Source organism: Miniopterus natalensis, chromosome 7, assembly GCF_054644295.1.
Source record: "Miniopterus natalensis isolate mMinNat1 chromosome 7, mMinNat1.hap1, whole genome shotgun sequence".
Classification (NCBI taxonomy): Eukaryota; Metazoa; Chordata; class Mammalia; order Chiroptera; family Miniopteridae; genus Miniopterus; species Miniopterus natalensis.
In genome coordinates, this window is record NC_142087.1 from 79,821,095 (window position 1) to 79,843,560 (window position 22,466).

General features: G+C 53.7%; 1 protein-coding gene across 2 annotated transcripts; it reads right to left on the minus strand.

The window, feature by feature from the left end:
* Positions 1-2,173: 2,173 nt before the first annotated feature.
* On the minus strand, positions 2,174-11,109 carry ZBP1 (Z-DNA binding protein 1). 2 transcript variants are annotated; one of them, XM_087818645.1, is made up of 8 exons: positions 11,076-11,109; positions 8,976-9,197; positions 8,114-8,179; positions 7,513-7,686; positions 6,104-6,268; positions 4,824-5,003; positions 3,682-3,921; positions 2,174-2,319 (listed from the first exon to the last, which is right to left on the minus strand). In XM_087818645.1, the coding sequence occupies exons 1-8, from the start codon at positions 11,107-11,109 to the stop codon at positions 2,174-2,176; spliced, it is 1,227 nt and encodes a 408-aa protein (XP_087674771.1). The 2 variants fall into 2 exon arrangements, with proteins under 2 accessions (XP_087674771.1, XP_087674770.1); XM_087818644.1 differs by having other exon boundaries at positions 4,824-5,042.
* Between the last annotated feature and the right edge of the window lie 11,357 nt (positions 11,110-22,466).

The following is a 22,466-nucleotide window of genomic DNA, read 5'->3' on the forward strand; positions in this document are numbered from 1 at the left end:
CATACCTGCCCACCACGCACACTCCCCAATTTAAAGCTGCGCATACGCCCACTGACTGCACCTTGTCCCCCAAACATCCTGTGAAAGAGGCAGAAGAGGAATTCTTGGTGCTGTGCGAGGTAGGAACAGACGCGCAGAGAGGGTTAAATGACTGGGCGTCTACCCGGATCCATGGAGTGTCTCAACTCCATGGCCATCCCTCAAATGAAGTGCCTTCCCTTTCTTTCGATAAAGAAAGCCCTTCCGTGTTTAGGGACTCCTCAGGAGAAGCACCCACACCCACCTCCTGAAGTGGACACCTGACTTTCGCCAGCTCAGCACCCTTCCTTCTCCTTTCTGGGGAACAGATCCACATGGATGACCTCACTTCCCCCATCACATCAGTCAATCAGAGTGCTCCCTTCTTCCTGATTGGTTCAAGGATCAGCATGTGACCCATGCTCAACCAATCGGAACCTCCCCTGGGACATTCTACCAGCAGTATTTGGCTTGAAGAATTCTCTTTCTGCTCAGGTTGCTAGGTTGGTAGGCCATAAGCCTTGGGTTACTGGTGGTCACATAGAGAGTCAGAGAGATGGAAAAAAAGGGCCTAAAAATAATGCTTGAGCCCCTGGACCCAGCCATTCCTGAAGCAAAGTAGCCCTTGATTTTCCAATTGCACGGGAAAATAGATTCCCTTTTTTTAAGCCTAGGTGAGCTAAGCTTCTTCTACTTGCAGCCCAAATGCTCCTGAGTTACCCCCCAGACTCTTTTTCTTGCTTTAGGCCTCTGACGTTGTCTGTCTGCTAAAATTCCACAAGCGAGGAGTCCCATCTGGGCTCACCTGACAGGAGGAGGGAAGCTAGGGTAAGTAAATAGAATTGCTCTTGTGAGCAGGTCATGGTGGTTTTGGAAAATCACTTCTCACTCATGGGTCAGATTATTTCTCTCCACCCCCAGCCTCTGCCCAACTTCAGGGACTGCAAGTCCTGTGCACATGAAGAGTGGGTGGAGGGTGGGAGAGCTAGTGACAGCCAGGAGTGGGGGCTGGACAGACTTATTCATTGCCCTCTTCTAGTGGTAGCTGGCTAATTTTCTTCCTGAAGAGACCGGGGCTGACCTTCACCTTCAGTCCCCATTAACTGCCTGCAACGCTTTGTCAGCATGTTTATGACAAATTAATTACCCAGTGGGGCAGTCTCACTGGGAAAAGAGTGTTCTGATTCGGGCTGGTGGTGGGGGCCGAGGCTGAGCTCTGAGGTGCTTTCTGATCGTTGCTGACATGGGCCTGGTTAACTACAAACCTCGGGCAAACTTGAAAGCAAGCAGTGGGTTTTCAGCTTGCCACGGAGGGAGGACAGTGCCAGAAATGATGAGCCAAAGCCGATTTCAAGCCCCTACACCTGGCACATGCCTGCAAACCAGATATCCCATGTGAGAGTGATCAGGGGGCCCCAGGTCACTATGGTGGCCAAGATAACCTTGCGCCCAGTAGGCTGGGCAATTCTAGCCCATGGGATAAGGTTCCTCCCACCCCCCAGTGAATCCAAGGCCTGCCCAGGTCCCCCCGGAATGCGTGTACAGATGGGGCTGTGCCTGTCCAGAGCCCAGTGTCAAGTCCAGCTCCCAGGTGCATGTGGTCCAGCTCTGCTTTCCTTCCCCAGCTTTGAGAAAGTCAGGTCTTAGTGAGGAGAAGAGGGTGGGCCACCACGGAAGGTGGTCCACGAGGGTGGATGGACCCCTGCCCTTGCTCATCGGTACCCTCCCTCTCGCTCCCTGGACAGTTCACCCTTATTCCCACCTCAGGGCCTTTGCACTTGCTGTTCCTACCACTGCAGTGCTGTCCTCAGGTCTTTGCTTGGCTGGCCCAGGGCACCCCTCCCAGAGCCCGCTGCCCCCCAGCCTGCTGGCTCCCTGAGCACCCCTCCCATCAGCTCACCTCCTCTGGCACCCCGAGGGTTCCGGGGGTGGCCCTGTCGTTCTGCTCCTGGCCACCACAGACATAGCCTTGGCCTAGCCCCCGTGTTCATGCTGGCCACGGTCAGGAGGCAAGAAGGTCAGCAATGGCATTTATGGGTCATGACTGACTAAACAGTGCTCACTGGCACCACGGGCTCCCTTTCAGCTTCCGTCCACCCTCGGGCTGTTTGTTCTGACCCCACCTCCCCTAGAACCCGTGCTGGGCTCAGTCCACTCAGGGGCCATCTTCTGCAGCTTCTGGATCCTTGCCTTCAAGAGTCATCGCATCCAGGTGGGAGGTGAACGTGGACATGTTGGGGTCAGCACGACCATCATAGTGTGGGGACTTGCCTCTGGGCTCTGTGGCTCCTGACCGAGGCCCTGCGGCTTCTGACCGAGGCTCTGCGGCTCCTGACCGAGGCTCTGCGGCTCCTGACCGAGGCTCTGCGGCTCCTGACCGAGGCTCTGCGGCTTCTGACCGAGGCTCTGCGGTTTCTGACCGAGGCTCTGGGGCTCCTGACCGAGGCTCTGCGGCTCCTGACCGAGGCTCTGCGGCTCCTGACCGAGGCTCTGCGGCTTCTGACCGAGGCTCTGCGGTTTCTGACCGAGGCTCTGCGGCTCCTGACCGAGGCTCTGCGGCTCCTGACCGAGGCTCTGCGGCTCCGGACTGAGGCTCTGCGGCTCCTGACCGAGGCTCTGCGGCTCCGGACTGAGGCTCTGCGGCTTCTGACTGAGGCTCTGCGGTTTCTGACTGAGGCTCTGCGGCTCCTGACCGAGGCTCTGGGGAAGAGACGGTGCCAGAGGCACATGAGCCACCTCGCATCCAATAACCAAGGCGGTTTGGTTCACTGGGGACCATTACAGGAGCTCCCTGCTTCCCCACCCCACTTTGCTCTGTCCCCAGGTTGTATTCACAGATACCCTGAAATCGAGCACCATATTGCATTGGCCCTGCTTAAACCCTCCAGGGGCTCCCAGCTCACTTCAGGTAAGATCCAGACCTTCCCTCAGGCTTCCTGGTGTGGCGACCCCCGCCCTTGCTCATCGGTGCCCTCCCTCTCGCTCCCTGCACAGTTCACCGTTATTCCCACCTCAGGGCCTTTGCACTTGCTGTTCCCACCAGGGCAGTGCTGTCCTCAGGTCCTTGCTTGGCTGGCCCAGGGGCCCCTCCCAGAGCCCGCTGCCCCCAGGTTTCATTGTTTTGTGCAGCGCTGCTCTTTCTTTGACAAGCTCAGTTGCTTTGTGAGTTGTCTCTGTTCCCTCCTGGACGCTGATCCCCATGAGCAGGAAGCACTTGTGTGCTTTGCTCCTTGCTGTCGCTCCCGGCGAGGGGGCATCTGAGGGGAGGCTGGGGCTGGGTCCGGAGGGCGGGGGGAACTGCTGCTTCCTCAGATATGAAAGATGGGAGAGGGAGCTACAACATTATCTCTTGGGAAGAGTCTGCGGACTGAGTCACTAGGGCAGGCGGGCGGGGCTGGAGGAGGGGCTCCGGAAGGCTCCAAGGAGTTACGGCGTCACAGGCGTGGGGCCTGAGTTGGCTCCTCAGTTTCCAGGTGGAGAGGGGCTCAGTGATGGGTTAGGTCCTGGGCTAACACCCTCTAACACCCTCGTTACTATGACACTCCACCCCCCTGACTCTGGGGAAGGGGAGGCTCATGCATGACTGCTGAAGAAGTGAATGAATGAATGAATGAATGAGAGAAAGAGAAAACTTTCCGGGGCCCCACCAGGCCCCAGGCTCACCTGCGTCCTCTGTTGGCTCCCCAGGATCCCCGCTGCTGTCCTCAGGCCCTGCCCTTCCTCCTGGGCCAGCTGCCGCCAGGCCGACACTCATTCTGTTGCTGTTGCCAATGGCCACCTCCTCCAGGAAGCAAGACTTGATGTGGACCCTCTGGGTCGTGTCCCCCTTCCCCTCGGGGGAAGGTCCTGGTGTGGGCATTCGAACTTCGAAGGAAGCTTCTGGGCCAGCAGTGGTGTCAGAGGCTGTGGGTCAGCCGAAAAAGAGGTGCCAGGAGGGATGTGAGCAGCTGGGCAGGGCCCAGAGCCAGACCCCCAGCCTGGCCCTCAGGCCCTCCCCAGCTGGCCATCTCTGGCCCCACCTCCTGGGGTGCTCTGCACTCACTGTCGGCCTGTCTGGGCTGCGGGCGCTGTCCCCTCCCCCAAAGGCCCCCGGGTTTGGGTCCCACCTCCTCCTGCCGCCCAGCTGACCTGCCCCCCCCACCTCCCGCTCCCCCTCCCCCTGCCCAGCAGCTCTAGAACAATGTTTCAACCTCGGTTAAAGTCTTCTCGAGGCCCCTAGCCGGGTCCCCAGCCCCTGCTGTCCTGCTCTTACCTGTCCCACCCAAACTTCAGGAAGGACTTGTCCATGCTTGGCCTCACCTCCTCTCATTCCCCACGCTCCTTCTGTCCCCTCAGGCCGCCACTGACCCCTTGCTGTTGGACCCCGCGGAGCCCCTGCCCCCGGCTTTCCCCTCCCTCGCAGGCCTCCCTTCTGGCCTTCTCCAGCCTGTCTCTGGTTACCAGTGCTTAGTAGGGCACCAGGTACTCAGGCGGCTCCTGTCCTCCGCCCTCCTTAGATGCCATTCCAGTTGGCCATCGCCTCTGCCCCTGCTTCAGCTGCCCAGCCCTGCTGCTGCACGCCCATTGCACAGATGAAAACACTGAGGGTTCCTAAGGGCCATAGTCGCCCCGGGAGCCTGAGTACTGGCGCTCGGCGCCCCGCCTGCTCCCCTCTGGTACAGCTCCTGGTGTGCAGAAAGGAACTTCCCATCATGCCTCTCTCCCTGCCAAGACTGGCTCAGGTTCTGTCTAGTGAGGAGCCAAACGGGGTGGTGGGTGTGGGGTAAGATGGGGTGAGGCGGGATGGCCGTGTGCTCCCCACTTACCTGGGGAGCTGACAGAGGAGCTGCTGACAGAGGGGCTGTGGCCAGGGCCCATGGCCGGGGTGCTGTAAAGGCTCATCTCGTTGCTGTGTCCCAGCTGCACCCGTTTGAGCACAGACTTGTCTATGTAGATGTCCTGGGGCTCCCTGGATCCAGCCAGGGCATCCTGAGTTGAGGGATCAGCTGGTGCCGGTTGAGGGAGGTAGAGGGGAGCCGTGAAGCCTGGCAGAAGACACACAACATGACCTCTGACCTTCACCCTCTGACCCTCCCAACACCCACACACACAAAGTCCTGCCTGGACAAAGGAGACAAGCCTCTGAATTATTCCTGGACACCACTGGACAGGTGGCCCAGCAGAACAGTTAGCACGGGGCTCCCCAGGTTTTGGGTGTTACTGGGGTGCACTCAAAACCCAAACAGTGAGCACATCCTCTGCCTTCTAGACATTCTCAGTCCTCTGAGCCCATCAGGAGAAAGTCCCCTCTGGGTAAATACATCTCTAACCAGTGCTCAGAACCTCCGCCACTTATTTTTTCAGTATTTATTTTTATGGTGACCTTCATGGTTTCCAAAATAAGGTAATGCTATACAAATTTATTTTTAAATAATTTTGAGTAGAATGAAAGGGAAGTCATTTAACAGCATTAAGTCAATAATCAGACATGGGCATGGATGGAATCAAGCAGGGGGAACTCAGAGGACTGAAGCTGGGCAAACGTTGGTTTAGATTCTAGAACAAAGTTCCTCATTTCACAGTTGGGGAAACTGAGGCCCAGAGCAGGGAAGGGTTCTTTTGAGGTCATAGGGAGTGTTCTCACTTTGGGGATGATGCTCTCACTGGTGTCCCACGGCTGGACTGAGGGGTGACCCTCTCACCACAGTGCCTGGCAGGACTGTATTTCATCAACACTGGGGTGCTACTGGTGAGATGCTGTCCGGTTTCTGAGATGTTATAATGTGGGGGAAACAGTGTGTCTCAGAACAATGGCCCCTTGCGTCATTCTACTGAGGGAGAGTGAATTGAGTATTTCTCATGGAAAAATATTGGGTCCCCTGGAAAATGAGATAAAAGGTATTGGAATGACGGGGAATCAGGAAGGGTTTGATCCAGGCACGAAGAAAGACATCCTCATTCTCAGGAGGCCACGAAGGACGACCGCAGCGACCTGAAAACCACCCTTTCTCCTCAGAGGGTTGAAGGCCCCCTATTCCCTGCACACACCCAGATGGAGCAGCTGCCCCCGAAGGTCCCTTCTCATGGTGTCCCTCAGAGGACTCACCGCTCTCCCCAGGGGCCGTTTGTCTCACGATGCTGTTCCCATGTCCAATCTGGACAGCTTCAGAGTTGCTGATGGAGATGCGGCTGTGTGGCGCGTTCTGACAGATCGTGATTGGGTTTTGCTGGTAAACGATCATGGTGGACTGACGTGTTTCCCTAGGCTCCTCTGCAGAACAACACTTCACTTAATCCCTTTGTACCTCCCGAGGGGACAGGGGTTCCAAGAGCCAGCTGGCGACACCAGAGTCTCCCGGAAAGCTTGGAGATACAGATGTCCAGGTGCCCACCCCGGGGGAGCTGAGTCCTCAGGCCCTAGGTGGGACCCAGGAACCAGCATGTTTGACAAATGCCACCGGCATCTCAATGACCCTCTCTTGGATATCATCACGGCAGATCACCCTACCTGTGAGCCCCCTGCTACCCGGGGAGAATGAAGGGAGCTCCCTGCTCACCCTGCCCTCTGCCCCTCTCCCTTGGAGGCAGCCACAGGCTGACCCCCGAGCGCCCTCCAGCCAATGCTACACATGGCTGTGCGTGGACTGTTTCTGGCCACCAGACAAGCTTTGTCTGCCTCAGAAGGCATTTTTAAGAATTTGAATTTGTCATCGGTGTTTAAAATCTGGCCACTGTCACAGGTGATCATTCCTGGGACGAAGGGGGTCTCAGTGAGCAGCGGCGTCTGCCTCACATGGGCCAGCCTGGCACCTGCCCGACGCTTCGCCAACTCCACAGACAGGGCCACATTCCCACCTTCGTGAGCCTTAGGCTCTGGTGCCTTCGCAGGCCCCTTCCTCAGTTAAAAACAAATTTAAATTACATGTTATGACTGCATTGGGGTAAAGACATATAATCTAGGTGAAAGTCATTATTAACTATTCATTATTACTATAATGTTCACTCTTCTGATTTTAAGAGAAATGACATTGCCACGGACCGGTAAAAGAACAGTGGGCTATAGGCCCTGAGGCTGCTGCACTTAGTGGATAAGTGGCGCTGGGACTCCACCCTGTGGCAATCTGAGCCCAGCCTGGTCTTCTTTAGCAATGTCCAAACTCCAAGTTGGGCAAAATGCCTACAGAAAACTGTTAGCAAATGCAGGCTGAGCCCTGCACACAGGGCTGATACAGTCAGGAGTGGGCCACTCCCCCCTCCCTCCCAGCCCCTTGCCTTCGGCAACTCCACTCTCAGGCCCCACCTCCAAGAAGCCTTCCCTGGTTACTTCCCCCAGCATGCCCCTCCCTCCTGGAACTGCCTTCCAGTGACTGGTCAGCAAGATCACTGCAAGCTTCTGGGAGGTTCTGAAGGTGGGGCAGGCCAACTGCTTAGCAGGGCGTCCAGCAGGACCAATGCTGGGTGTTAAGGTGTCTCTTCCTCTGCCTTACCCAGGTATGGGAGCAGGTAAGGGCCTACCTGGTTGATAAATAGCCCATGCCCTTGAATTCTGGTCAAGGTCCAGAAGGTGCTTCCTCCTCATGTCATATAAGTCTGGGTTGACGTCCTTTGCCGTCTTCATCCCCAGGGACTGGGCAATGACCAGGGCCTTACAGGGCCCTCCGGCTTTCAGAAACCTGTAGATCTGTTCCTCTGGGAGGTAGGAGGGCGTTGGTTAAGGTGGACCCCGAGTTTGAACCTGCTCCGCTGCTTACTAGCTGTGCGACCCCGGGCAAACCCAGCCCCTCTGCCCAGTCCCTCCTCTGAGAAATGTGGGTAATAATAATGCACACAGGGGTTGTTCTGAGGGCCTGGGATGGACATCGAGTGCTCTGTGCAGTGCTTGGCACCTGGCAGCTGCACAGTGAATGCCAGCTCTTGATCAGAGAAATCAACTCTCAGGCATTTAGCTTCTTCCACTGCAGACTGATCGCTGCTCTGAGCATTTTGTGGGAGCCTCTGGGGGGGGGGGTGGGCAGAGCCCCTGAACTCTCATAACATCTCAAGTGGCCAAAGAGAGTTGGCAGTCAGAAGAAATGGGCCCCATGTCCCAGGAGCTGAAAGGAAGTGGGATGCTTACGCTGTTCACTGAGCTGAGAGCCAGGTTTCTGAGGAATTGCAACTGTGTCTTGTGGGGGCCTTTCTGCTGGAGAAAGAAAGAAGAGTCAGCCGGGCCGGCGTGGCTCAGCGGCTGAGCATCGACCTAGGATCCAGGAGATTGTGATTCGATTACCGATCAGGGCACAGGCCCGGGTTTCAGGCTTGGTCCCCAGTAGGGAGAGTGCAGGAGGCAGCTGACCAATGGCTCTCTCATCTTTGATGTTTCCATCTCTCCCTATCCCTGAAATCAATAAAGATATTTTTTAAAAAAATTAAAAAAGAAAGAAAGACAGGTCAGGAGGTGGGACAGGGGCTCTACCAGAGAAGACAGGCTGCTGGCTTTCCAAACTCTGATTCTCCAGCTCAGCAGACTGGCTTCAAGTCCTGCCCTGCCTCCTTCCAGCTGCACGGCTTCCCTGCCACCTGACATCTCTTACCGTCTGGGTGAACCCGGGCACCGCCTGGCCCACTATAAGTACCTGACAAATGTCAGCTCTTTCAGTCTGTGGGCTACAGAACTAGGTAAGAAAATCTAGTGTGATGTTAAGTTTGTTCTATTATTATTACCATTATCATTGTCATTATTACTTTGTTATTATATTTTGCTGAGCACCTACTATGTGCTGGCACTGGGCTGAACCCTTCGCAGCTAATCCTCTCGCAACCCTACAAAGCAGCCCTACTCTTGTCTCCACCGGCCAGAAAAGGAAGTCAAGGCACAGTGAGGGGGCATTATGCACCCCCGAGGGGCAGAGCCTGTGTTCAAACCCAGGCCCAAATCCAAGCTTGTCCTCGCCGGGCCTGCTGGTGCTGGGTCCCCCGCCCCCCAGGATGGCAGTTACCATGGCTGGGCTGGGCCGGCTCTGTGGGAACCACTTCTCCAGTCCCACCCACGCCCAAGCGCCATGTCGCAGGGCCCACGAGATCCACTTTCAACTCTTTCTTCATCCCGTAGAGAACTTGGTTGAGCCTCTTCTTGAGCACTTGGCACTCCTTTGCCAGCTGGGCAGTCTTCACGGGGGAGCCGGCGTCCTTCAGCACCTGCAGGATCCTCTGCTCAAGGTCTGGGAGAGGAGAGAGGGGCAGGGGCGAACTGAGTGCCCCACATAGGAGCTTGGGCTGGAGGCTGGGGGCGGGAGGCCCACGTGGGAGGGGCGGGGCCAGAGCCCCGAGGAGACACCTGTTCAGTGAGGGACACATGGCTGATCAGAAATGACCTTGGCTGGACATCCTGGTGGCCAGAGGAGGTGCCCAGGCCTTCAGCATGTCCACCTGCTGTGAGCGGCTGGGGGCAGGTGGGCGCTTAGCTCTCAGGGATCTTGACAGCAGAGGGGACTTGAGGGGGCAGGACGGGGAGGGGGGGGCCAGAGGGCAGGAGCCGGGAGGGAGAGGAGGGGAGGTGGCGGAGTGGCCCCAGGAGACACGCCACTCAGTTCCCAGAGCCCGGCTTCCTCCTCACTTTACACTCTGCCCTCCGCAGGGCTCGCAGCCCCGGCAGTGGGTTTGCCTTGGAAATTCTGCCCCCGGCTCTCTCCTGGCCCCTCATGTCTTCTCTGCTTCTACCTCCTTGGGGCAGGATCCCCCAAACCAAGCCAGCTGCTCCACAGGGCGTGTGAGGACAGGATGCCCCGCCGGCCTGTCACCAGGAAACGCTGCCCGGGGAACCCCAGGGCAATGCAGAGCAGGGCCCTGCGGGGAGCAGTCCGGGACCCCTTCCATGGTTGGCCGGCCTGTCTGATCCTTTGCCTTCTGGCTATTTCCACTTCCTTGGTGGCAGTCCTAGTGGGGGAAGGGACAATCCACTTCCGCACTCTCTGGCTGGGGGCTGCAGCTTGCCTTACTGGTCACAATATTTGTGTCCTTGCCAGGCAGGTAAAGTGCAATTAGAATCCCTGAGGTGCCCCCTGCTTCACCCACCAAATTCTGCCCCAAACAGTAACCAGCCACCCGAAATCCTTGTCCAATCAACCACACACCTGGCTTTGCCTTGTCCTGAAAAGAGTTTTGATTCTTGAAAAGCCTGCCCCTGGGTGAGGCCCCCCCTCCACGGCCCTGACTGCAAAGGAGAAGTGGAGGGAGCTGAGGTCTCCAGCAAATGGGAGGCTGTGAAATGATCCAGCTACAAGTGACAAGTGACAATGACAAGGTGATAAGGAAAGGAAAGCCCAGCAGGGAAGAAGTTAAACGTGATTATCGAGTGCCCTTGGCCAGTACCTGCGTGTCCCCCTTGGGGAACTGCTGCAGGAGCCTGGGAACCGGCCGGGCCGCCTGGGCCAGGCACCGCCCTCCCTCCCCAGCGTGCCTGCTTTCCCTCCGTTTTGATCCCTGGGTGTGAGCCCCAGCTCTGCCACCTACTAACTGTGCGACCTCTCTGTGCCTCAGTTTCTCCATCTGTGAAGTGGGGGTGATAGCAGCTACTTCAAAGATTGTGGTGGGGATGAAATGAGCTAATGATAACAATAACCAAAAAAACCCAACCCCCACCCCAGCCTACAGCCCACAGGCCACCAGGAGCACCCTAGAATAGGACGATTGCTCAGCGCCCTCCCCCCCCTGGCCGCTGGTGCCCTCCCGGGAGGGAAGTGAGTGCAACGAGGGAATGCAAACCTCTTATCAAAGCAACTTGTGCTGTTTCTCAACATGAGTGTGAAAACCTTGCCCCAGTCCCCAGCAGCAGCCGGACGCCGGAGTCTTTTTACCTCTCAGGGCCTTGGTGGTCCCCTGTGTGAGATGGAAACATCACGGCGCTCCCGCTGAGGTTATTGTGAAATGCATGCGAGCACATTGCCAGGCGCCCAGGGCAGAGCCAGCCTCGGGCCAGCCTCCTCCATCTGGGTGCTGCGTGCTCCAGGGTTGGGTCGCTATCATTGCTGTAATCTAGGCCAAGCAAAGCGGTGCCAGCCCCCCCAGGTTCCCACTGTTCCTTGGAAGGAAGAAAGTACCTCTTTCGTCTGGGTCTGCAGACGCCTGGGCCATGATGACAGCAGCTGCTAGAAGCCCCAGGAGACTTGGGGTGCAGTGGCTGGTTCCTGGGCCGTGGGCTTGAGAGGGTGGGCTGGGTCAGGCTGGGTGTTCCTGCGTGGCTGAGCCTGGGCGTCTGGCAGCTGTGACTGGGAGGCTGGCTCCTCGGGACAGGTGTTAGCTATTTACACCCCGGAAGCAGAGGCCTCTGGGAGCTGAACTGATCAGCATTTTGAAGAAAAAGAAATTGAAACTTCTCTGTGTGGCAATCAAAAGAAACAAAATTGAAAGCAGAACTGATGAGCGAGAGGGAGTGGACTAGATGTCAGCAGGGCAGAACAACTCACAGGTGCTGGAACTTCCGGTGCCCAGTGATACCCACCCTGACACCCCCACACAGAGGCTAAGGCACCTGGGTGGGTGGATGGGTGCCTGCGATCATGTGCGTTTCAAAATGACAACTCTCTTTAATGAGCATCTACTGTGTGCTTTCAAATCTCGTGTGCCCCTCGAACTCACCTACAGGGTAGGGACTAGTACTGGCCTCTTTTCTCAGAGGGGAACCTGAGCCTCAGGTCAGTGAGGTCACTTGTCCAAGACCACAGAAATGCTTGGGTTCTAACCCTGCCCCTCCCACACATTTACTGGCTGTGTGACCTTGGGCAAGCTATTTAACTTCTCTGTGCCCCCATTTACTTCCAGTGTCATTTACAGCCATGAGAACATTTGGGGACCCACATTTCACGAAAAAGACCCCATCTCTTTCATAAGCAAGATCCCCAAGCAGTTCAGTCACTGCTCTCTTTCAGGTAATAGAAGTGAAACTGAGGCCTACAGAAACGAAGGGTTTTGTGTGAGGCAGCCAAGAGGATCAAGAACTCAGCCCAGGAAACCCTGGGGTTAGGGGCCCCCAGGTGCAGAGGCCTGGGCGGCAGCGGATGTCCTGCTCCCTCTGGGGACACTCGCCAGGCGTCATTTCTGCAGAGGGGTTAAGAACAGCGATAGCAGCAAGGGAAGGGGTCCCGGAGGCTTGTCCAGAAGCTGCCTTTGCAGAGCAAGCAGGAGTCTGGATGCTCAGTGCGCGTCCAGATCAATGAAAGCCGAATCTCGGGGGCGAGGCCGAGGGTCCCAGGCGATGTCATCGGCATGGGTTGGTGGTGGAGAGTCTGACCACTCAGTAAAACCAGGAAACCACAATGATGCTTTTGTTCCTCTTTTGTGTGAAACCGAAGAAACCTGTGTCTCTATATGAACTGACGATAATAATTTTAAATGCGGAGTAGTTGCAGGAGTTGAGGAAGATTGTGGAAGGGGCCACTGCTGAGCCCCGGTGAACCCTGGGAGGCACTGTGCAGGGACTGGCCACCAGGTGGCACCACTCACCAACCTGGGCGCAGGCCCACCTCTGCCTGGTCCCTCTGATGGAGCTGGGACCTCCCACCCATCATCTCCCCAGGGAAACCCGAGTCCATCTAGCCGACCCGCGGCTTCCTCTGTCCTCCCTGGCCTCTCCTCCTCAGGTTTCTTAACTCCTTCCCTGAGTGCCGCTCACCTCTTAGCGTGGACTCACCAAGCCCAGGCCTTGACTCAGGCGCCTGGTCTGGTAGGCTTGCAGGTCAGGCTGAGGGACTCAAGCTTCATCCTGAGGGTCCGGTTGGCTCCTGGAAAGACCACGTGTGTTTCAGTGGTGAAGGCTGGCACCCTCGTGACCATTGGGCCAATGTTTGCATGGCCCCTTCCTGTCCCCAGCGTCTCACCCTGAACCATGTTGGCTTCCACCCTGGCACTCTGAGTGGTCCCCAGGACCCTGCAGGAGCCGCTATGCTGGAAAGGCCAAGCACCCTGCGAGGTGGTGCCCAGATAAGGGTTCGTCTTGCCTTCTCCAGCACAGACCCTGCAGTGGGCCTCTCTGAGCCTTTGTTTCTCCAACTGTGAAACAGAGATAATAAAGAAGAAAAAGCATGTCTATGTGACACTTAGTAAGTGCTCACAAGTTAGAAAATGTGCTGTATGCATCTCTACAATGTAACCCTGGGCACTGGGCAAAAGAAGAAAGTGAGAAAGAGAAAGAAAAATACAATTTAATGTAGGTGGGCTCCATCTCCCCCAGCATTGCATAGCATGTCTGGAATTCATGGAAGCCGTGAACCTGCTGTGAGCCTCTCACCACACTGAGTGAAATTCTCACTTTTAAAGATGTGGATTATCTTTTATTTCTCTTCTCAATTTAAGAGATTTCCAAGGTAATTTTGACTGTAAAGACTGTCTTAACCCCAAATATCAGTGGCTTACCCGATCCAGACATTTCTTTCTTTCTTTATTTCTCCTAAAACAGTCTGATAGATGGCCCAGGTTTGGTGTGGCACACAATGGTGTTGAAACCCAGGCCCCTTCTATCTTGTTGCTCTGCCATTTGTGGCCCCTTTTCCAAGGTTGGCCTTGTGTTCTAGAATGGCTGCTTACCCTCCAGCCACCACATCTGCACTCCTTCCAGCAGGAAAGAGGAAAGGGAAGAAGAGCATGTATCTCCCTTTTAAGAACACTTGCAAGTTGCACACACATTCCACTGACATCCCATTCGTCTCATGTTCCATCCTGAAGCCACATTGGCCTCCACCCTGGCTCTCTGAGTGGTCCCCAGGAACCTCCCAGCAGGTTCATGGCTCCCATGAATTCCAGACGTCTCATGTCCCAGCAAGAGAGGCTGGGAAAAAATGGTCTTTATGTTGGGCCACAATGCACCCAGTTAAAATTGGGGATTCTAGTGCTTAAAAATATGGGACAATAGGTATTGGAGGATACCTAGCTGTCCTTTCCATTGTGAAGCTCTGTTGCTCCTTCGAGGAGGGACAATAGGTATTGGAGGATACCTAGCTGTCCTTTCCATTGTGAAGCTCTGTTGCTCCTTCGAGGAGGGACAATAGGTATTGGAGGATACCTAGCTGTCCTTTCCATTGTGAAGCTCTGTTGCTCTTTTGAGGAAGGAACAAGGATACCTCCTCTATGCACTCAGGTGTGGCCATTCATGGGGCCTATTTATTGATCAGGTCCGAGACTGAATTCAAGGGCAGTTTTCAAGCTCTCAGTGTGGAAGGCAAAAGGGGAGAGGAAGGGAAACAGGACACCCTTTCTCTGCCTAGGAAGGGCCTCACAAGGCTCAGGGGATCCCAAGTGGCACCACTGCCTGCCAGGGCTCAAATCTCTTTTTGTCCCAAAAAGCAGACTCCTTCTCCAGGCTTGTATTTTTCTGGAAACTATTTGAACTCTCTCCCCAAACCAAATGATAATGACATACTGATCTGTTGGTGAAACCCAGTCTCCTTTCTTGCAGGCAGCCTAGATGCTAATTTCACATTTCCTCCATGAATTCATCTCGGGGGTGAGAGTGGAAAGGTCAGAAGGCACCCAATGTGGAGAATAACATGTCTCTGGTCAAGGGCAAAGGTCTGAGAACTGGAGGTGGCCAGAGAGGGATGGGGATTGCACGTGGTCACAGGAGCTAGTGGAGGAGGGAGAGAAACCAAGACCAAGCTGAGATGCTCTGTCAAAGGCTCTGTTCGCTGCACTTGAAGGCAGAGCTCAGTCACCGTGTCCACTAGTCAGGCAGACCTGGGTCTCTGGTCCTGGCACCCCCACCTTTTAGCTCAGTGCCTGGAGTGAGCCACTACTCCTACTGAGCCTCAGTTGTGGGGTGCTGCAAAGGTTAAATGAGATCGTGCCCCTGAAGGTGCTAGCAGAGCACTGAGCACATAGTATGTGCTCAATAAACAGGAGCTGGTCATATCATCACTATAGGGTCTCCAGCTGTCCCTCTCTCAGGTGACAGGACAGTCCTATTTATTCAGCTGGTCATTCACCAAATAGTTTCTTGTGCCTTCTTAATCGCAGGCCGCATGCTAGGGCCTGACTTGGGAAAGGGGAGCAGGAGAGGCCCCCATACTGGTTCCCAGCTCAGCTTCCCACTCCAGCTGTAGAAGAGACCACATTGCCCAATCCAGGGATTGACAGGTGGTTCAGGCTGAGTCCCAGGTCCCTTCTCCCTGCCAGCAGTGCTGGCCAGTAAAGGGGACCTGGGCTGGTGGTGCTGAGTTAGGCAGCTGGGCGGGGCCAGGAAATTAGTGGTGCTAGTAACGAGATTTTTCCCAGGGGCAAAGGAAGGGCAACAGGGGGACTTTTACCCACGGCCAGACAGGAATTTGGAAAGGTGGTCCTGGGTGCTGGAGACGGATGGCAGAAGGTGGGCAAGGGAGAGGGCGTGTGGCCAGCTCTCAGCTGCTCTCATACCTTTCCTCCCCCGCCAACTCTTTTTGGAAAGCCCTTCCCCACACCCCAACAAATAAATTGGAATGAATTCACATCTAACTTTTATTTTTATAATCAAATGATTTCTAAAAATAATTTCGCTTCCAAAATTATTTGCCTACAAGAAATTAATTTAATTATGATTGGCTACAAATTCTTCACCGAGTGTCCAGGAGTCTTGGGAATGCTCTCAAAGTGAGATGATTTCACCTGTAAATTTGTTTCAAAAATAATTAAGTGTAATGAAATTTTTATGATGATTAAGTAGAACAATTAATGAACTTGACATGTTAGGGTTTCTAGACTTTTAATTAAACATCTATGGATTCTGATTTTGCAACGGTTTTTCCCCCCTATATGTTGGAGCTCAAACATTTTCAAAGGCACCTGGAAGCCTGAGATGCTAAAACTTCCATGCCCAGAAGGTAAGATGAGTAAAGTGGGAAGACACACAGCATAAGACAGAAGAGTTCTCTGTGGGTGGTGGGTTTCGGGGGGGGGGGGGGGGTAGGATTTGAATCTGGGTCAGATAGCCACAGGGCCAGCCCCGGGTGGCCCCTATGCTTGATGGCTTCCCTTCCCTACCCTGTAGAAAGCAGGCCGGGGAAGCCCAATGCCATGAATTTTAAAAATGCATTTTTAAACTTGCTCACTCAATCAAGTTAGATGCTTTTAAAGACAAATGTAATTATTTTGAGCTCAGTGAAAGCCTCTTAATAAGCTGAACATCACAATTTCAGCAGTCGGCTCTCAGGGCCACCCGCCAAGGCAAGGAGGGGGCACAAAGGGGAGGGAAGGGGAGATGCAGGAGGGGATGCGGGCAGGAGGTATTGGTGAGGGGGCAAAGAGTCCCAACAGGCACACACACGCACACACACACATGCACACATGTGCACGCATGCACACAACACACAACACACATGCATGCACACATGCACACACAACACACATGCACACACACAACACACACGTATGCACACATGCACACACACAACACACACAACACACACGTATGCACACATGCACACACACAACACACACAACACACACATATGCACACATGCACACACATGCGCGCACACAGATGGGTATTTGTTTTAGAAATTTATTTGCACATTTAAACCCATCGTTTGTTCCAGATTGTCTGATTATGAAGGTTTTTTTAAATAATATTTTGTTTTATTTTTAGAAACAGCTTTTTCTTTGGGACAACTGTACAAAGTGTAAAAGCAAACGCGAAGCCGCTTTGGCAGGCGCCCTGGGCGTTCCGTCTCCTCGCTGGCTCGCGCTGTCCCTCCCTCCGCACGTCCCGTCTACGCGGGCGACGGGAAGCCAGACACGCGGCAACCGCCTCAACACACATCAGCGCAGCCAGCTGGAGGCGCGGGCTCCAGGCCCTGCCTTCCCCGCCCTGCGAGGCCCAGCCGCAGCTCGCTCTGCGCCCCGCGGCTCCAGGTGCTGCGCTTACGGACAGCTTTCTTCCCCAGGACTGACACCGTCACTTGTCCAGTGTAACTGCTGTTTTTAACTGCCCAGTACCCAACCCCCTTCTTCTGGTAAAATCACCCCAATTTTCCTTTTTTAAAAAATTTATTGATTTTGGAGAGAGAGACTGATTTGTCGTTTCACTTACTTATGCATTCATCGGTTGATTTTTGTACGTGCCCTGACCAGGGATTGAACCCTAAACCTTGGCATATCAGGACGATGCTCTAACCAACAGAGCTACCCCGCCCAAACTCCCAGTTTTCCTTTGGAGAACTGCCTCTCTTCCTTTTCAATCCATGTGGAGGGAAGGGGCTGACCCCACCTCCAGCCCAGGGCAGGGCATGTGACCCAAACCTGGCCAAGCCGAGCCCTCTTCTGGTGGCTGCAGTGATCGGTTCAGGGATGGGCACCTGACCTAAGCCAAGCCAATGGGATTTAATTCTGAGATTTTGGGTAGAAGAATTGGCAATTAATTTCTTCTCATTTGACTTCGAGCTGTCAGAAATGAACACGGTGAGAAGACAGCATCAGGAGAGGAGAATCTGCTTGAAGGTGAAATCGGTAGGCAGATGAGAAGTTTGCTGGCGGGGACAGACACCTTCCTAACATCACAGACGCATCTGTACCTGGTGGTGTGCGATCCAGCCCCGCTCTGGCCTGTTGCTTTTTAGTTATAAAAGTCAACAATTCAGGCCTAATAAGCAAGTTCAACAGGGCTGCAGGATACAATATCATTATATAAAAGTCAACTGCATTCTTATAGACTACCAATGAAAGATTCAGAAGTAAAATTTGGAAAACAATTCCATTTACAAAAGAATAAAAAAGAACAAATTACTTAGAAATAAATTTAGCAAAAATAAGAAAAAAAATAAACCCACGCAAGACGTGTACACGGAAAACAACAGAACATTAAAGGAAGTTAAATAGGTTCTACATAAACGGAAGGCCTCCTGCACTCATGTTCCAGAAGACTTAGTATCGTTAAGACACCAATAGTCCCCCAACCGTTATACAGATCCAACGTCAGACTTCCTGAAATCCCAATTGGCTGTTTTGCAGAAATTGAAAAGCTGATCCTCAGATTCATAAGGGCCCCAGAATATGCAAAACAATCTTGAAATACAATAACAGAATTGGAGGGCAGACGTATCTTGAAAGTCACCACAAAGTCACAGTAAGGACGGTGTAGAGCCAACACAGGGGAGACAGAGGTCAGTGTAATAGAATCTGGAGTCCAGAAATAAACCCATAGCATCACGGTAGACTGATTTTTGACAAGAACAGCAAGACAATTGACTAGGGGAAAGAAAAGTCTTTTCAACAAACGATGCAAGGAAAACTGGACGTCCATGTGCAAAAGAATAGATTTGGCTCTTTACCTTATGCCATATGCAAAAATTGACTCAAAATAGATCAAAGACGTAAATAGGAGAGTTAAACCTAGAAAATTCTTAGAGGAAACAGGTGTAAATCTGCATAACATTGGGTGTGGGCAATGGTTTCTAAGACATAACACCAAAAAAAAAAAAAATCTCAAGAAACCAGTGAGTAGATAAATAAATAGATAAATAAATAAGCTGGACTTCATGAAAATTAAAAACTTTGTCCTTCAAAGAACACTCCCAAGAAAGTGAGAAGACAACACCAAGAGTGGGAGAAATTTCTGCAAGCGATGTATCTAGTAGGGATCCAGCATCTAGAATACATAACTGCTACAACTCAATAAATAGACAAATCCCAGAGCAAAAAATGGTCAAAGGGCCCTGGTGCAGCTCGGTTGGTTGTCATCTTCATACACCAAAAGGTTGTGGGTTCGATTCCCGGTGAGGGCACATACTAGGTTGACTTGAACAGACATTTCCCCCAAGAAGAGATGCAAGCATTCAGTGAGTGGGTGGAAGCACGCCCGCATCATTCGTCGTCGGGGAAATGCAAATCAGAACGACAGTGAGGTGCCACCTCACACCACCAGGGTGGCCTTAATAGTAATAATTTTTAAAAGGGGAAAAAGCAAATGTTGGTGAGGATGTGGGGAAGTCGGGACCCTCACACAGCGCTGGTAGGATGTGCATTGGTGCTGCAGAGAAGCAAGACAGCTGGGCAGTTCCTCAAAAAGTTAAACAGAAAATTACCGCGTGACCCAGCCAATGAGTTCCTCTCCCAGGGCCATATCCAGGAGAAATGAAAACGTACGTCTGTACAAAAACCTGGACAGGACTATTGAGAGCAGCATCGTTACTCAGACTAGCCCGGACGTGGAAACTATCCCAATGTTCACCAGCTGATGGAGGGACAGATAAACAACTGTAATAATATATCCTTACAATGGAGCGTTACTCAACCGAAAAGAATGTATTGATGCCTCCTACAACACGAACGAACCTTGGAAAACATGGTGCTAAGTAAAAGAAGCCAGACACGTCATATAAGAAAAAGAATACATATTGCATGACTCCACTTACATGAAATGTTTAACGTGGGCAGATCCATGGAAGCAGTAGATTAGCGGCTGCCAGGGGCTGGGGAAAAGGGGAAACGGGCCAGCACTGTGAGCGGGAGTGAAGTTTCACTGGGATGGTGCAAACGGTCTGGAACTAGATCGTGGTGACCGTTGGACAATTTTGTGCCTATACCAAAACCCACTGAATTGTACATTGAAAAAGGTGAATTTTATGGTATATAAATTTTATCTCAACTTTTAAAAATTAAAAAGAGAGAGAAGTTCTGTTTCAATTTTGACATGTAACAGCTTGGAAGTCACCACTCTTATACCCACATGAAGAAATAGGGGGACAAATTAAAAATCAACTTTCCTTTACCCACCAGGGAACTGAGGCCACAGGACAAAGCTCCACCCGGAAATCTGCGGACAATTGAATCCAGACAGTCAGAGCCGAGCTGTGGCCCTGATGCTGGTCGGTGCTGGCCAATAGTGGGCGGACGAGGCCTGCTTATCTGATCGGCTCCAAGAGGAACCTCCAGTCCCCCTCCTGGCCACAGGTCCTATGTGATGTTCTCAGTCATTTTCTCATGCTTCCCCCACCAGGCCATGCCCACCGCCCTTCCCGGTCGCTATGCAGGGCGTGGTGGGCTCAGCCTCCCCTCCAGGGCATCGCTTTGCTGGTCTGCTCAGCCCCCTGGTGACCTGAGCTCAGGCCACCGCCTGCTTCACCCTCCCCCGCCCTTTTCCTCACATCCCTAAGCTCAAAACTCCAGCCTCCGATAAGCCTCCCTCCCTCTTCTAACAAACAGCCCGCTCTTGCCCTCACTGTATTGTGCCGTGGTCCCAGGTGAGTCTTCTGAGATCTGGGGCTGGCTCTATGTACCGGTGTCCCCCGTCCCCCCAAGCAGCCACCTCCTGCCAATGACTTAGCACTGTGCTTGTGACCTGACAAATGCTTACAAGTATCAGCTGTTCTGAGTTCAACCATCGTTCTGGATGGATATGGCTATACTGCTTGGGCTGTTCTCAAAGCCGGGGGGTCTCCTTCCCATTAGAACCCGACTCCCTCCCCGGCCGGGAGAGGCTCTGTTCTGTACTGACTACCTGGGGGAGGTGGGCCTGTCTGTGTTCAGCCCAGGGCCTGCAAACTGGTCCAGAATGTCCCGGGAGCATTGGATTCTATGAAAACCCTCCCTGGGAGCCTGTTATTAATAAAAGCAGTTACGTTTGCGTGTGGCAGGCACCCTTTTTGAGGGCGTTATCTTATCAGACACCAGGTGCAACCAGCTCACAGGTATCGCCATCAACCCATTCTACAGATGAGGTGGCTGAGGGCCCGCAAGGGAGGCACTAGGGCTCCGGAGCCAAGCTGGGCCACAGCGCTGTGGTGCCTGCCCTGCTCTAAGCATTGAAGCTTAACGAGCTCTTTACGTTTCTCCCCAAGTCTTTGCAATCTCGGAGGGGTTTGTGCACCAGGGAGAGGGAGCAGGCCGTGCAGATGTATGCCGAGCTCTGTCCCCGCGCGGTGAGAGAGCTTAGGAAACCTTGGGACTGAGGCCACCCTGGTCATCCCACAGGTTACAGACTCTGTAGAGGCAGATTTTTAAAAAACATGTATTAGACATTAAAGAGACATAAACAAGAGTTTCTGTCGTGGCCACGGGGGTGCCCCACTTGTACCCCCAGTGATCCCTTTTGGGGCTCTGTGACCCACTCCCACCTGTCCTCTTCCCCGAATGCTCTCTCCGAGGGACAACCGAGATACATCCTTTTGGGCAGGGCACATCTGAGTTTACTCCCAGATAAACCCTACCTAGGACAGTTTCTTTCTTGCAGACCTTATCAGAGCTTTTTGCCATGCTATGGTGATGAATGATTTTCCAAGAAGGATGAAAATAAGGCAATGTTTTCAAAATTCTTTTAACCCAAATTCCACCTCTCTTCTTAAAACCACCTGCCTGAGCAAGTGTTTGCACTGGGCTCCCAGCCCTAAAGCAGAGGCGGGAGGAATCGGTCAAGGTCGCCCTCCCACTGCAGCTCCGTGGGATCCTGGGGTTGTTGCTGAGGGCGGTGGGGCAGGGGAATGGCCAAAGAAATAAAAGAGCCTCATTCCAAAGAAACAATTGTAAAATTTATTGTATGAGTATTGCAGCTTTTCAGAATGTCATCATTGCCACTAACGATTACTGATACACAACAAGCGATTTCCTCAGGCCTGCGGACTGGCCTGCAGCACGGGGACAGCGCCGCAGCTCCGCGGGCCCTGCGCTCTGCGCGGCAGTTTACAGTTTAACAGGCGGGACGCGGGACGGCGGCTCCTAGCCGAGGACACCGCGGGAGCCCCGCCACCCGCACGCAGCCAGGGAATCGGCGGCCAACGGGGACGCGGCGTCCTTCTCAGCTCCACAGTCACAGTTACAGCAAAATCTGACGTGCAGGTTCCGGAGGAGAAACATTTCTTTCCGTATCATCGGGGTGTTGGACGGATCTGGAAGCTTTGTGTTGCACGTAGGAAAAAGAAATCTCTGAAACGTAGATTTCACAGAGAAGACAGACGGGGACAGGGAAGGGATCGGAGCTCGCCCGGCCCTGGCGCTCACGGCATGGGGACAAGAAGTCACTTTCCGCTCTCTGCACGAACTGGGCTTTGGGGAACATGGCTGGCTCTTAGAGGACTTCGCTAAGTCCGTCTGCGTGGACCCGGGCGTTGCAGGAAGGGGGCGCGGGGGGTGGGGTGATTGACAAGCACAAAAACAATGAGCGTCACAGAAGGCTGAGCCCAACCTGGTCCCCCTCCAACCAGCCACTTCTGAAGACCCCCAACTCTGTACTGGAAACGGGGGGCCTCCTGAGGGGTGCTTAAAGGCTTTTCAAAGATAATGGCATGCCAGCCAACACCTAGAGGAAAGAGTGCACCCCGCCCCTCAGCTCTGGGGCCCACAGAGAAACCAAGAGATTAGCTACGGAAGCAATTTCCAGAAACACACACCACTCATTTTCTTGAGATGCACTCCTCCAGGAACTTCGGCAGCTGTCACCTGCTGGGCGCCAAGCCTAGGGACAGGGCGGTTGTGGTGGCCTGGACTGCACTGGGGCGTGACCAGAGGGGGGCTCTGCCCCCAAGGCAGCTGAGGCC